Source organism: Marmota monax, unplaced genomic scaffold, assembly GCF_021218885.2.
Source record: "Marmota monax isolate L192 unplaced genomic scaffold, Marmota_monax_Labrador192_F-V1.1 WCK01_AAM20220418_F8-fsc00041, whole genome shotgun sequence".
NCBI classification, from domain to species: domain Eukaryota; kingdom Metazoa; phylum Chordata; class Mammalia; order Rodentia; family Sciuridae; genus Marmota; species Marmota monax.
Window position 1 is genome coordinate 2,955,500 of NW_026695238.1, and position 15,499 is coordinate 2,970,998.

At 52.3% G+C, this 15,499-nt stretch overlaps 2 protein-coding genes across 2 annotated transcripts in view; one reads left to right on the forward strand and one right to left on the reverse strand.

The window, feature by feature from the left end:
* Positions 1–15,499, forward strand: part of Pnkd (PNKD metallo-beta-lactamase domain containing) — a 64,909-nt gene that overhangs the window by 2,808 nt on the left and 46,602 nt on the right. The gene's annotated exons all lie outside the window — the stretch shown is intronic.
* Positions 365–13,747, reverse strand: Tmbim1 (transmembrane BAX inhibitor motif containing 1). The gene is given in 13 exon segments (XM_046439712.2): positions 365–1,791; positions 2,169–2,222; positions 3,196–3,291; positions 3,618–3,705; positions 3,885–3,922; positions 4,200–4,239; positions 4,880–4,930; positions 5,488–5,541; positions 5,676–5,740; positions 6,419–6,513; positions 7,621–7,813; positions 7,815–7,862; positions 13,544–13,747. Coding segments are annotated over 13 exon segments (1,101 nt in total). The 5' UTR covers positions 13,676–13,747; the 3' UTR covers positions 365–1,644.

Sequence of the window (15,499 nt, forward strand, 5' to 3'; positions counted from 1 at the left end):
CAGAGGTTCTGAACCTTGGTCCATTCCCTCCCTCATCTGCAAGATTTTATATATGCATATAGCTTTGTGGGGAAGAGAGTTAATTGCTCTCGTGAGCTTTTGTAAAGGACCCGTAACAAGAGGTCTCTTTGGAATCCACTATTGCAAGTTTGAGTTCCCGTTTCCCCCAGCCAACTGTTGAGCCTTCACCAGCCTCTCACATCCCTCCCTAGGAAGTCCAGCAATAAAGGATATTTGTGACCTTAGGAAAGGTGCAAGAGACCCAGCCAGGATGTAGAGGTAGGAAGTGAATGGATGCTTTGGGCAGAATTAGACACTCCCTGAGCCAACACCTTCCAAAGAAGAAAACCAGAGCCACACAGGGTTTAACTTCTAAACAAAACTTTAATACATTTATAATTGTGTCCCTTTGTGTGATATATTTAGGATCAAGTACTCAATAAAGAAGTCCTAATTATATCCTTGGGCTGACGTGGTTTCCGCCCCTACCCGATAGACTGACCCTGTCCCCTCCCCTATTCCAGCTTGAGGCACTTGTATTACAAAGAAAGCAGTGGCTGACTAGAGAGGTGGTCTGAAGTCGAAAAGCCCCCCAGTGGGAGTTCAGAGCAGGCTGAGAGAGGCAATCACCTTGCCCTCAGGGCCCTTCCTGTTAGCAGAAGGAAGAGCACTGTAGTTTCCTTGGGCACTGAGGTGGGTTTTAGTATTTCTCAAACTGGCTCTGGAGGCCCCAAGGCATTTTCCAAGCCTCCACCCATCTCCTCACCCTGGCTACTTCTATGCCACACTCGTGATCATACAAACTACTCTGTTTACTGACTCTTGTCCCTCACTTTCTGCTCTACCTGCCTGAGCAGAGAAAGTAAAAGACCTCAGAAGCACCCAGGGAAGTCCCAGGCAACTTTGGAGAATGGGAACCAGAAGGCTCCAAATGGCCTGCTCTCTCACACCATCCAAGCCTGGAGGGAGCTCAGAGGACATGCTCTTTGTATTAGCCCCTGTACTTTGCTCATCTCTTCTTCCCCCCAGCCCTAACCTAGATAAACAATACATACATGTTACAAAAACAAGATGGGGTTAGAGTGCTGAGGCCCCTGGGCACAGATCTCTTCTACCATTCTGAGCTAAAAGGTACCAAGTCTAAGGAGTATAGAATAATGGCCTGTAGTCCAGGAGGTGGGGATAATACTGTCTGGCTTTACTGGGTTTAGGAGGGAAACAGGCTCCAGCTACCTAGGCTAGAAGCCCGTGACAGATTGGGAGAGGAACCCCTGCACCTTAAAGTCCCTTCTGTGTTCACATTTCCTCTCAGTTATAGAATGGGCTCTTTTCACACACACACACACACACACACACACCCAAGTGCTAAGAGTTTGGTGCCATATTGTGGGTAGAGGGCAAAAGACACATCCTCAGCCTCATTCCTGCCAAGCCCACTAACAGGTCTGAACTGTCCCAGCACCCACTGCCCACCACAGGTTCCCACACCTCCACAGCCAGAGAGGTTACCCATCTCCTGGACAGAAAGGAAACTGGGTATGTTACTTTGAGGGGAAGAAAAAAGTGTCTGAGGCCCAGACCCCAGTCACAGGGCCCAGCCCTCTAGGGAAGGGAGAGCCCAGCGAGGGTGAAATGGGGGGCTCCTCAGTTGCGATCTCCCAACAGCTGCAGCACAAAGGTGAAGATGTAGACGATATCTGTGTAGATCTGCAGGGCCCCCGTGATGTAGTCCTCTGGGCTGATGGTGTGCTTCCGGTTCCCCAGGACCAACTGTGTGTCGTAAGCCAGAAACTGCAGGGACAGGGAAGCCAGAAGTGAGCGCCAGTAAGTACCCAGAGGCCTAGAGCTCCTTTTTGGTCAGCAGAGTTGTCCTGGGAGCCTGTGTGCCACGTAGCAAGCACGCTTAGGGTAACGAACAGGCTAATAGGTGGTCTCTGCCTCCTGCAGTCCACACCAGAAACAGAGGCAGGCACACTGCATCTCCAACTCGCCCTGCCCAGCATTCCAGCAGCAGGTGTGTGACTAAGACAGCAGGAGTGCCCTGAAAATCACGGGAACTCTTGACAGTAAGGAAAGATCGCTTCTGGCTCTGTTCCACCTAAATTCACTCGTCGTCCCCTGTCCGCCATCCCCTCAGTTCAGCTTTCCAGAGCACAGCAGGGACTTACCAGGGTGAAACAAATGGCCCCCAAAGCAGCATAGACCATGTGGAGCCAGTAAATCTGAGAAGAAGGAGATGGGGTGGCGTTAGAAATCTGAGCAAAGTACAGTGAGGCAGACCTTCAGGACCCAGCTAACCCCCGGGATTCGGGCATCAGAGTGGACAGAACTAGGAAGCCAGCTCACTGGGATCCTGGGGCATGCCCTCTAGGTCCTAGAACAGATCTGAAAAGGTGACATATTTGGCAGAGGGAGCAGAGGCTATCCTAAAATGGCCATATAAAACCAATCAAAGCATCTTTTAGCCAGACCAATCCATAGAGCTAATCTGCAGAGGTGTCCACTGTGCTTCTGAGAAAAAAGCAGTGGCTGAGTGCCAGCTTTGGAGGGACAGACCCAGCAAACACCAGCTGAAGAGCCCCGTCATCTTTCCTCCAGTCCTGGTCAGCACTCAACAGACCACACAGCCCATCCTGGGATGGACAGAATGAAGAAGAGCTAGGAGGGAGGGAAACCCTAGCCTGCAACCACCCTGATGAGGTTCAGAATTAGGGGGTGCCCACAAGGCAGCCCTGCTTCACTCTCCTGTAGGTGCCTGTCCACAGAAGGACAAGGCCAGTCCATGGTGAGATGGTCATCAGCCTGGGGACCTCATGTTTTCCTTTAGCTGACTATAGTCAAAGGACTCAGCTCCAGACATCTCCAAAGTCCCTTCCACACAGGTCCATCTTGTTCCTCTGGGTTCCTCTTCTAGTCTGCCTCGTAGAACCTGGTTTCAGCTGTCAGCTCTAATCTACTACTTCCCATAGGAACTCAGTGGCGCTGTCCAGGGCTCCCAGTGCTGTGGCTCTTTCCGAAGAGACACTGACTATTCCCTAACCCAAAAGGATGGTGCTTGTATGTGGATGCCTTTGCTAGCCACTGGAAGGTTCTGAGGTCATCCTGCCCAGATGAGGGGCCCTGCTACATTCTGCTACACAGGGAGTCTGCAGTGAGGACTGGGTTCAGTGGCCTCAGCCCTCATGGGACACTCACATATTTGAAGTACAGCACAATGCTAGTGACAATCCCAGTCACCATCAGCACAATTCCCAGGACACAGAAGAGGCCTGTGCACGAGGTGAAGTCCACCTGCCAGGAAGAGGAATGAGGTACCTGTCAGACAACTGCCGTCACTAGCAGCCCAGCCAGACTAGACTGGCCTTGCCACCCTGCCACCCTGCCTGAGAGTCCCAGTTCTGCCTCCTGGAGACACAGTAATGACCATGTCATGCTAAGGACAGACATAGGAGGCAGCTGTGCAGGTGTAGATATGGGAAAAGGGATTAGGTCTCTAACGGAAATCCCTGGTCTATATGGATCTGGGCCCTCCCAGGCCATTCAAATGCCAAACCCAAAGGGCCAGGTTTCATAATAAAGAGAGGCAGGTGCCAGGGAAGAACGCTCCATTCCCTCACCTTGGTCTGAAAGCAGAAGATGGTGACAGAAATGGACACCACAGCAGTGATGATCATTGCAATGATGACAGCTTTGGTCTGATACATACTGGAAGGAAGGAGTTAAGAGAAGCCAGAGGCATAAGCCACATACAGATGACTTCAAACTCTCCGCTTCCAGAAGATTCCACCCAGAACCCATCCCCACAGATGACCACCAGCCCAGGAACAGCTGCTCCCCAAGAATACACACTTTACATGAAGGTGGTAGATTGCCCTTGCATGTACCTGGAAATGGTGCCTGTCATAAAGCCCATGGCAAAAGTCTGAGGGAGAGAAACAAAGAAGACACTTAAGAACAGCAGGCACTGGGTGAAGTTCAGTGGTAGAGCACTTGCCCAGCATGTGTAAAGGCACTGGGGGATGACCACAGTGGCCTTATAGAGCTGGGAGTAGATTAGACTGAGCTGGAAAGATGCAGCCACAGAGGGGACCCAGAGCTAGCAGTAAGGATAAGAAGGGGGAGAAAGCCAGGGACATCCTTCCCCAGTGATATCTCCTTCCCTTCCCTAGGACAGCGCTCCCCTACCCTTCTAGACTTACAAAGAGAGCCAGCAGGATGATGTTCCATGGGAACCGGCGCCTTAGGGGGAAGAAAAGGCCTGGTTACATGACTTAGAGAAGTCAGATCCTAGAGGTTCCCTCAGCACAAGGGAGCACCTGGCTCCTGTGCCTGCAGGGACAAGCCCTGCTCTGGGGAAGGGAAGGCTTGCATGGCTTTGGTACCTGCTCAGGGGGGTTCAAAAGGACAACATGGAGCAGTGGAGTGGACCTGTGCTATGGAGCCAGAAAGACCTGAAACTGTTTGCCACTATTACTCCGACTACCTGTGTGACTGTGAGAAAGTTGTCCAGCCTCTCTGAGCCTTGAGTTCTTCCTGTTTGGTTTGGGGTTCTTTTTTTCCCTCTCATTTTTCTTTTCCCTTCCCCCCTCCCCACACTGCCTTTTTCCTTTTCTCTTTCCTGTTTATTAAATGGTTAAAATTCTACGTATCTTGCAGGGTTGCTGTAAAAATGATAGCTAAATATATCTCACACAGTACTTTGTAAACCTCTGAACAGTAGTCACCGACATCATCATCATCATCATCATCATCATCACCACCACCACAGTACTTCTTATAAGTCTCCATTCGACCACTACAAGGAATCCATTTTCTTCCCAAAATACTCGCTCCTGTCCCACCCTTTTCTCTCCTCATTGTCTAAGGCTCTGGAACTCACCTGGGTCCCTGGCAGCAGGCAAGGGTCAGGTAGGTGACGATGAAGACAGCACTGGGGAAGAAGAGATGGGACATGGTCTGTGGCCAGAGCTACCCTTGGCCGTTTCTCAGCCCAGCCTGGCAGCACTCAGCTGGCCCAGGGCTTGGAGGCCTAGGAAGCTGCTTGGGTCTGAGGGCAAGCTACTCAGGAAGAGTTAGGGCAGAACTACCAAGCCAGGGACCCTGAGCAGTTCTGTAACACGCGTGCGGGCCGTAGAAACTGGCTGTGAGAACCTGGGCACTTCCATACAGACTGCACACTGCTGTCACCACCGTCTGCTGCACCCCAGCATGGGAGAATGGCACTGGCCACTGGGAAGGCCCCTCTCAAAAAACATTTTGAGGAGCTGTGGTTGTGGCTCAGTGGTAGAGCGCTTGCCTAGCATGTGTGAGGCACTGGGTTCGAATCTCAGCACCACATATAAATAAATGAGTAAATAAAGATTGATCAACATCCAAAAAAATATTTTAAAAAAAGCATTTTGATCCATGCCCTGAGTACAGCCGGTCAACTGGAAACACTGCCAGCCGCCTCCTCCCCTCGCCTTGAGTAGAGCCAGGCACACTCACTAGGACACGTAGTACACAGCCACATTCTTCCTCACGAATTGGCCAACTGGCTCCCTGTGGAGTCGAGGAAGAGGAGAAGAGTCATTCCAGGGCTTGGCTGCCTCCCCGCCAAGCATCCCCCAAGACAGGCAGCTGACCCAGAACTCCCCAGGGAGGGAAGGAAGGGTCAGTGAGGCCCAGACACTCACACAAAGGTGAAGATAGCAATGATGGCCACCGTGATGAGCAGCTGGACGGAGATGATGGTGTAAACCTGGAACATAGCCGGCCAGGGGCACAGGTGACCACCCTGTCTGCTGGCCTCTCCCCAGGAAGCAGAACCACAAGACCAAGAAGCCAAAGGAGCACAGGCCCTGCCCTTCCTATCCTGGCAGTGGTGGAAGGAGCTTCTTTTCCCTATTTTGAAGGCTCTACTTTTACTTTGAGCCCTCAAAGAGCCTTCGGCTGCAGCCTGGCCTAGAGGTGACCCCAGTGGGGAGCATGGTCCACATGCTGTCTGAACTTCTGCTCCCTCCCTCCTGTCCAGCATCCAGCCCTGCAGGGCTGCCCTGCGCCACCACCGTGGCTCCACACTTGCAGTTCAGCGTGGCATGTCACACATCTGTCTGCCCTGAGCAGGTGCCTTGCAGATATGAGACAGGAGAGTGGATTAGGAGCAGGGTGATCCTGCCGGCTCCCCAGTTGTTTAGGGTCTTGGGAAAGCAAGGTCTGGGGAAGAGGTGTGAGGTTTCCCAGATTGACTGCCCTCCCAAAACAAGGTCAAAGAGAAGGGATGCTGGGGATAGGGAAGCCGGGGAGAGAGCAGTGAGGGCAGGCAGCCAGCAAATTTCTACGAGAATTCTGTGCCCTTGCCTGTGGTTGGTGTGGCCTGGCCCTCCCCAATTCCCACAGCGTGAGGGGCCAGGTCCATCTGCCTCCCAGCCCATCTCACCTTTCGGATGAATGTGTGTCGGACTTTTCTGTCATCCCACTCTCCAGGCCCAAAGCTGTCGCTCACTGCTCTCTCCTCTCCATCATAGCCAGGGCCTAGGGACAGATCACATCGGACCAACTGGAGACCTGGGAATGTAACCTTCATCCCAAAGCCTCTCAACACTGTCTGAAAGGCTCAGGTATCTCCAGCCAAAAGTCAAGTGTTACAGTGCAGAACTCCTTTCCCAGCCAGGGTCCTCTGGATGCCCTCAGAGTGACCTGAGCCAGGGTGGCATGAGGGGGCTTAGGCAAAAGCCAGTCCATCCACATGCATCTCTTAGGGCTCTGTGCAGCCAGCCCACACCATCAGAGGTCAGGTGGTGTTGTCAGGATCTAGGGAGGAAGCAGGCAGGAGTGGGGCTGGCTGGCAGAGCAACAGCCTCAGGGATGGAGGGCCAGAGAAAAGGTGGGGAGAACAGAGGGCAAGGGCCAGGATGTAGCGTAAGCCTCATTGAGAGCAGATCTTTCAAGGGCATGTAGCCTCTCACATGTGAGTGACGCATTCCAGTCCGCATCAGAACACACATGTCCAAGTGAGAGCTGGCCCTACACTTGCTTCAGGACTCCAGAGCTGCTGCACAGCTTCCAAACATTGTGTGGATGCCTCTTTGGGAACTGTTGTCAAAATCCAACCAGAAAGCACTATGCATAGTTCAGAAGTAAAGCATATGCTTAGCATGTATGAAGCCCTGGGTTCCATCTCTAGCACCACAAAATTAAAAAGACGCCCAGGAAAAGGGGCTCACTGCATTCTAACCTCACCTGTTTCTGACCTGCCACGATGTTTACCAAGGTTGGCTCCACTTTGGGGTGTTTGCAAAAATCAGACTTTACCTAAAGGATGAGGATTTGTCATCCCCAAGGATGTATTTTAAAAAGTGAAGTGTTTGGGGTTACAGGGGTAGCTCCTAAGACAGACATGGCCCCTGGGTGGGAAGGCACGGACTCAGCCTCCTGGCTGAATAAAGGGGCTACCACGTGGCTGGAGGAGCTGAGGGGGAAAAGTAAGGAAGTAAAACAAAATGGAAGGAGAGATCTAAACAGATGAGAGGGAAAAGGCATTAAAAGGGAAGTTGAAGAGAAGGGAGTGAAAGGAGGGGGCCACATTCACCCAAGGGCTGCTCCTCCCGCCCACCTTCCACATCCACTTCCAGGACTCACCGTAGTTCATGGGCATCGGGTGGATGGGAGGCATAGGCTGTGGGTAGCCAGCAGGGTGGCCGTAACCAGGTTGTGGGTAGGCAGGGTAGGCAGGGTACCCTCCTGGCAGGACAGATGGTTGCCCATAGCCCCCAGGGGGTGGAGGGCCAGGATACAGGGGGTTGCGGTCCTCATACGGAGGTGGGGCAGTAGGGTTGGACATGGCCACTCAAGAGCTGAGGGAAAACCCCAGCTGCTGGGACCTGAAATGAAAGATAAGCAAAGTAGTCATGAGTGCCTGCACAGCTCACTCCACCCCCAGTCCCTCCCAGGCTGTGTCTCCCTGGAGAAGAGAGACTCCTAATTTTTCTCTGGGTCACACATGTCACTTGCTGCCCACAGGCTGCTTCCCATCAGCCCAACCCCTGGCCCTCTTGCCCTCAAGCCAGCTTTTCATTGAGAGCTATGTCTTCCCTGTGTAATTTCCTGGCCACAAGAAAGCAGGAGGAGGGGTTGGTGAGGCAACTAGAGTTGATGCTGAGCATCGGATGTGATGCACGAGGAACTGGGCGCCTGGGAACTCCCTGTCCTCACATAAAAAAGCCTTCCAGTGTTGATGGCTTTTCAACAGAACCAAGAAAGAGGCTGGAGGGCTCTGGTAGAGCCTCCAGTGAGTCACAGGGCCAGCTGAGACCCTCCAGAGTGGAAGCCCAGCCCCCATCCAGCTGGCTGGAGCACAGGGCCTGAGAGCCAGAGCTGGGGTGCAGCCAAGCTCCGAGTGGAGAGGAGGAGGAGGAGGGAACAGTCTAGCCCAGTGCCAGGGCCGCCTGGCCCCAGGGGAAGAGCCCGTGGACTGGTGGCAGGCTGGGTCAAGGGAGCCTGACAGGTCTGGGCCAGCGAGCTGGTAGGAGGCCCCACAGAAGGGCAGGCCCGAGACAGGACTTTCAGGTTCCTTAAATAACCAGCTGTGGCGCGTCAGGTAGGCATGTGACAGCCTGTGCACGCCTGCTCCCTTCGCTGGTGAGCAGGGAACACACAGTGAGCATGGGGCCCCAAAGGCCCCTCCAAAGGGAGTGGGGTTTGTAGCCCAGTATCTCTGGGGTCTTGGTAGTTTCTTCTGTCTCCCCCAGGGGCAGTGGCTAGCAGTGAGGAGGGCCAGCTGGGAACTCCCTGTTGTCATTTAAGGGAGCTACAAGATGGAGGGAGTTCCTTAAGTAGCAGGGACAGCCCCACAGCCAGGAGCCCGGAAGCACAAGTTGAGGGGACCTCGGGTTGCACAGCGCCCATGCTCCTTTCAGATGAGAGAATCAAGGCCCAAAACAGTAAACGATTCCCAGGACCACAGAGCTAGCAGGTCAGTAGCAGAGTCACAATGGATCCCTTCAGGATCTGGGGCACGTGTCCTTTATGTTATGCTGTGCTCTTTATTGCCTCCTCTGCCAAATAAATGTCCCTCAGGCCTGGTGTTCCCCACTGAGGTGGCAGAGCTGGGGGAAGAGCTAAGGTGGAGTTTCCTGTGTCCCTTGTGGGAAGAAGCCCTGACAGTCTGGGCCCCTTGACAGGGCCATCCCTTTCCTAGAGCATTGCCCAGGGCAGACCTAGAGGACCCCACAGGGACACCCCAGATCCAGGTCAGCAACCACCCTCAGCCTTTGCAGGAAGCAGAAGAGCCCTGGCTTCTCTTTGTAGGACACCCTATGCGGTTCAGGGATCAGATAAAGGACTGTCTATGTCTTCTTTCTTAGGACAACTAGGGTCATTCAGAAAGGGGAAAGTGGTGGGGATTAAATAGCAGGGCAGGTCTCTGAATGGGTTATTTTGAGAAAAACACTTCTCCATCCACCCAGAGTGAGGAGACAGACAGAGCAAGAAAGTGTCGGCCAGGAAGAATGCCCTTGCCAACAGTGAGGTGTGAGGGGCAAAGCGGGTGTCAGGAGACCAGAGCGGAGCCCTTGCAGCGCAGCAGAGAAGCCTGCAGCGACAGGTGCCAGACACACAGGGGAGAATACAGGAACTGGGTGTGGAGTGCTGGGGCTGTGTAAGGGAAGGAAGATCGCCTTAAGTAATTATCATATATGAATCTTCTGTAAGTTCAAGGCCAGCCTTAGTGACTTAGCAAGACCCTGCCTCAAGAAATAAAAAGGACTGGGGCTCAGTAGTAGAGCACCCCTGGGTTCAATCCCCTGCACCAAAAGATAAAAATCTGCTGGGCATAGTGGCACATGCCTATGATCCCAGTGGCTGGGGAGGTAGAAGCAGGAGGATTGTAAGTTCAAAGCCAGCCTCAACAATTTAGTGAGATGCAAAAATGCAACTCAGTGAGACCCTACCTCTAATAAAATAGGGCTGGGGATGTGGCTCAGTGGTCGAGTGCCCCCGAGTTTAATCCCTGATACCAAAAAAAAAAAAAAAAAGGTAAAAATTTGGTGTCCTTTTTAGAGGAAGGGGTGGAGGACAGGTCACCTTTGGAATAGATGTGTCTGCATCATGGCACCATCTCAGCACCCCAGGTCTATCTGACATCCACCACTGGGTTGGTAGTACATATGGCTGGCTGAACAGGCCGAGGAGGCACCTGTCATCAAAAGGCATGCTGTGCACTAAACCACAATGCCACCATTTCCTGGCCCTTTACCTCCTCAGGATGCACTTCTATGAACTAAGGTGAGAAAGACCAGATGATCTCTGAGCTTGCAGCCAGCTCTATCAGCAGATGATGATCCTGGGACCCAAGCTACGCAGGGCCTACCCTTTGCCCTCCCTAGTCCCAGACTGAGAGGTTGCAGCGGCCATAGGTGAAACATGACTCACAGAGAGGAAGGTAAGCCTCAGACAGACCTCAAGAGTCTGGTCCAGCCCAGTAGGCTGCTGAATCACAGAGCCCTGCGCTTCCTCACCCTGCCATGTCATGCCCCAACTTCAGAAGAATTCACAAGTTGACCTGCCTGCTGGGAGGACAGTAGGTCCAAGTTTACTTCTCTGGGGCCTCAGTCACCAGCCTATTTGCAGCAGACAATACCATGATCACTTTACCTCACTATGTCCCAGTGCCTTCACCTAGAAAATGGGGTTGACACTTACAAGAGTCCCCCCCACATACACACACCCCCGAGAATTGTGTGGCATGATGGCACAAGCTTATAATCCCAGTTACCTGGGGAGCTGAGGTAAGAGGATCGCAAGTTCAAGGCCAGTCTGGGCAATTTAGCAAGATACTATCTCAAAATAAAAAGGGCTGGGGATGTAGTCAGTGGTAGAGTGCTTGCCTAGTGTACCTGAGGCCCTGGGCTTGATCTCCAGCACTGAAAAACACGGATAAATATTGGCTGTTTTCAGTTATTTCATTAAGTCTTTTCAGTAGCCCAGAAGGGTAGATATTGTTGTTATTATCCCCACTTACAAATGGAGACAGCGAGGCTTAGAAGAATGAAGTCACTAGGCCATGGTTACCTTGCCAGGGTGAGATGGAGTCAAGACTCGGGGCCCTAGACTGCCCCAGAGCCATGTTCTGAGTCCCTCTGCTCGAGTTCCTCATTTGCACAGCCTGTCTATCCAAACTCCTCACCCCTTCTTCCATGGCTTCCAGTCTAAGGCCCTCTGTAATAGCAGAAGGCTTACACAGGAAGTGGAGGCCAAGTCAGCCTTCCACAGTGGGCTCCAACCCCAACCAGCAGCTCGAGGCAGAGGCTGGTCCAGAGATTGAGATTCAAAAGGTCAGAGCCGAGAGGACATGCACTAAGGCAAACCTGCCCCTCACTGCTCCAGCCAGAGAGCCACTGTGCAGGAAGCAGTAATCTGTCCTTGTCACAGAGCTGGTCTTGTGGCCAGGACCTAATCCTACCTATCTAGTATAGAGCTCTGGGCACAGGAAAGGAGACCTTTCCTGTTAGTGCCTGCCAGGGGGTTGCCGGCCTCCACCACCCTCATCTCTGAGCCATGCCAAGGAGAACACTGGCAGGAGCCTCAGGGGCCCAGGGCCACCAGCCTCGGCAGCTTCTCGCTTCTGTGTCTGCCCTAGCACCTGCCCAGCCTATGTGAGGGCCCTACCACTTCCTACCATCAGGGCCTGTGCTGGGGCCAAAGTTTAGGCTGACATCTGTCTAGGGAAGAGGGGGAAGGAGAGGGAGCCAGCTCCTCTCCTAGCCAGACCAAGGGTGATGGCTGGAGAACAGTGGGGAGAGGAAGGGATGGAGAGAGACAGAGGGAGGATAAGGCCCAAAGCCTACAAGCCAGCCTTCCAGGTTCTGCCAGTAGCTGATGGAAGGCCCCACCATCTCCACAGGCTGAAAGGGGCCTGTAGAGTTCCCACCAGAAACTGCCTTTTCCTCAAATACAGAAGGCATTCATTTCTACAGATGCCAGCCGTGGGGAGTTTGTTTGCCCACTGCTGTGGCTGCATGCAGCTTGAACCATCAGAACATTGTCTACCTCATGCTTGTGACCAAGGCTTTAGACTCTGCCTGATCCTGGCAGTTCCATCTCGGTTTGCTCCTCTCAGTTGGAGCCCAGAGCATCTCCTCCACCCAGTGATGGTAGAAACAGAAGTGAGTGGAGCCTGTGGTGGTGGCACACACCTGTAATCCCAGCAGCTTGGGAGGCTGAGGCAGGAGGATCGCTAGTTCAAAGCCAGCCTGAGCAACAACAAGGCACTAAGCAACTCAGTGAGACCTTGTCTCTAAATAAAATACAAAATAGGGCTGGGGATAGGGCTCACTGGTCAAGTGCCCCTGAGTTCAATCTCCAGTACCAGAAAAAAAAGTGACTGGGCTCTTGGCCTAATCAACACACTTGCTGGTGACCAATGTTTTCCCATGCGAGGAAGGGACTCATCCCCCCTGGGGCTGTGTCAGCGAATGTGCCAGGCTGCTACCTTGGGCACCAGTTCTCCTGGGGCATATGAGGGGTTAAGGCTCTGGAATCTGTGAAGAGGAGGCCAGCTACTGGGGTTACTGCAAGAGGGTGTGTGTTGGAGGGAGGGGCAGAAAGGAGCAGCTGACTGGTCCAGGCAGCCTGCCCTCCTCCCTGCCAGGAACAGATGCCCAGAGCTGAGCAGAATGGAAAGAATAGTTCAGAGTGCACATCTCAGGAAGCCCCACCCAGGAGGCGCTGCGACACAAGTCAGTCTGGCTAGCTCCTTCTCTTGCTTTCCTTTCCCATTCCCCCAGGGAGAGCTCTGCCCCGCCACCCTAGCACAGCCACCAGGGCAGAGGAGTAAAACACACTCAGGAGAATTTGGGCAAGTGACCAGGCCTGATTCTGGACCAAGGGGGCCCAGAATCAACCTCATACTCTTTATCTGGCCTGGCCTCCTGGACCAAGAGATGAACTAGAGGGGCCTAAAAATTGAAATGTCAGACTTTAGAATGGGTGCTGCCGGCCCTGGATTGGAATGAACTTGAGAAATCATCTGGCTGTTTGACAGATCAGGAAACCTCAGAGCCAAGAAAGTTCCTGCCCCAGCCCAGGACAGGCCCTCATGGTCATGGGTTTGTAACTTCCCTTCCCAGCCCAGCCCACTATCTGAGAACTCTGAAAGACAGAAGCAAGCATACACACCCCTGAGGAGGAGCCAGAACAAGCCACCCGTTTCCCAGGTTCTCTTCTGAGCTCTGGCTCTGAGTGCCAACCTATTGCACCTCTCCAGCTCCTAGCCACCCCTCCCACCCCCATCTCTAGCCAGGGTTGCCTTTCTGGATCCATAAGACAGAGGGCTAGCTCCTGTCTCCAAGGGAAGAGAGGCTGCCCAGGGGAGCATGGGACACCCCAGGAATGGCAGCTCTCCCATTACCCATTACCTTTGTTTGGGGGCAGAATTGTGTCATCAAGGCATTAATCCCAGAGACCTCAGCCACATCAGTGGTCAGGATGGTCTGGAAGTGTAGATGAAGAAAGAGGAAGCCATTGACAAATACGATGTCCCTTTTAGAGCACAGCCCCTACTCACCTCTGGTGTTTCAACTTTCCTGTCTTTCAGCTGAACTTCCAGGTTAGGAGCAGAGATAGGCAGAGGAATGAGACAGATAATTAACCACCCACGGTGGAGAACTGCAGGTGGGCAGGCACAGAAGAGGACCATTAAGAGTGGCTTAGAGCAGTAAGAACAGTCAGTAGTTACTAAGCAAGTAAGGGACTCTGATGCTCACAGAAGCCCTACGATCCTACTGGCCAATAAAACAAATTCAGAGAAAACACATCTAAGGTCCCACAGAGGCAAACAGCAGAGTTGGGTCTGAACCCAGAGCCAGTATTTGATGCTAAAGTCCATACCTTGTACTTTTTATGTACCTGGTTGGAACAGAAGCCCCTAAGGCACTCCCAATAGTCACTCTGGGAGCAGCCCAGCACTTGTGGATATGGTAGAAAGACTGAAAATGACCAGAAGGGACTAAGCAAGTGCATCGTCGATACCTATTGCTTTTCCCAGTGAAAAGTGATCGGATGGGTGAGTCCTGAGTTAGAAGGCAGAGACCTAATGCCTGTCTTGGCTTTGGTACCAACTCAGTTGCATGAGTCATAGTAGGTCACTTCATATCTCCAGACCCAGCTTTTACATCTGTAAGATGAGTATCCTGGACCAAAAGATCAAAGTCCACTCCAACTCTGCCAGTTTCTGATTCTGAAAAAGTAGCCTAATAGAACAAAAACCTTCAAGGCAGACTGACATACCCCCTAAGAAACCTACACTGGGAGGGACTACTGATGTGTCACTGGTCCAGTGGACAACTACAGAGGCAGAGGCACATGGCATGCACTGAGTATGGAGATGGCTGTAACTGCCTCTCCTCCCAGACTACTCCTGTAATTCCCTCTGGATCCTCCAGCAAGCACCTCCTGGGTTCTCACTCACCCTAAAGCCTGCAGAGAGACAGTCTAACACTGTATGAAAGAAACAGCATGTCAGGAATCAAGAGGCCTGGGTTCCTTAGCCAGCTCTGGGAATCCTGGCAAATGACCTCTCTGGCCTCCTTTATCCTCAAATCAGCCTAATTGTGGGACAAAAGCAGAGATTAGTTTACCAGAACCAGAAAGCAGAGAGAGAGACTTACCAAGCCAGGCAATTCTGAGAAGGCGTCAGTGGATGAATGCAGAAATAAACAGTCCATATCCCCTTCTTGGAAATTCACAAGGCATAGTGACATATTAAGCCTCCATGAAGTCCTGCCCTAAGAAACCTGCTCAATTTTGTTTAACCCAGTACCCCCCAAACTTTCCTAATGCTGAAACTCTTTGATCCAGGCCCACCTAACATTTGTGGGTTTCTGATCCAGACAACCTATGTCTTACATAGGTTGTCTGGATCAGAAAAATCCGTATTCTAACCTCTCATATCTTAAAACTCCTATGCCTCCACCCAGCCTGCCCTTACTCACACCAAGAACCTTACTCTCAATCAACTCAATTCCAGGATACTCTGGAGGGTCCTCCATGACCCTAAGCCCCAGAGGCACACAGCTGTTACTGTAACTTCCATGATAGGATTTACTGCCCTGCAACAGAGCAGATCTCCAGCCTGCACAAAACCAGGACACTAGCATACCCTAGCATCACCCATATGTAGGGGGAAAGAACAGATCCTTGCAAGCAAGGACTCATTATCATTCTCCTGACCAATTTATCGAGAACCCTCTAGATATCAGCCTCTGTGGCCAGTGGACTTCTGGATAGCATTACTACTTTAAAATGAGACCTAGGTTTGGGTCTAGAATCCCAGAATCTTAGGGTTAACAGATTTTGTCAAGGTCACCCTTCCACAACATCCTCACAGAAGGTCCACATCATGGTTATCTATGTTGTTAGCAGAATTTCTTTCCAGAGATTTTTATGAGCCTCTACCCTCCAGTTCTTCCAGTTTGGCACTCTGAAGACACACAAGTGTGTGTGTGTCCCTTCACTATGGCTT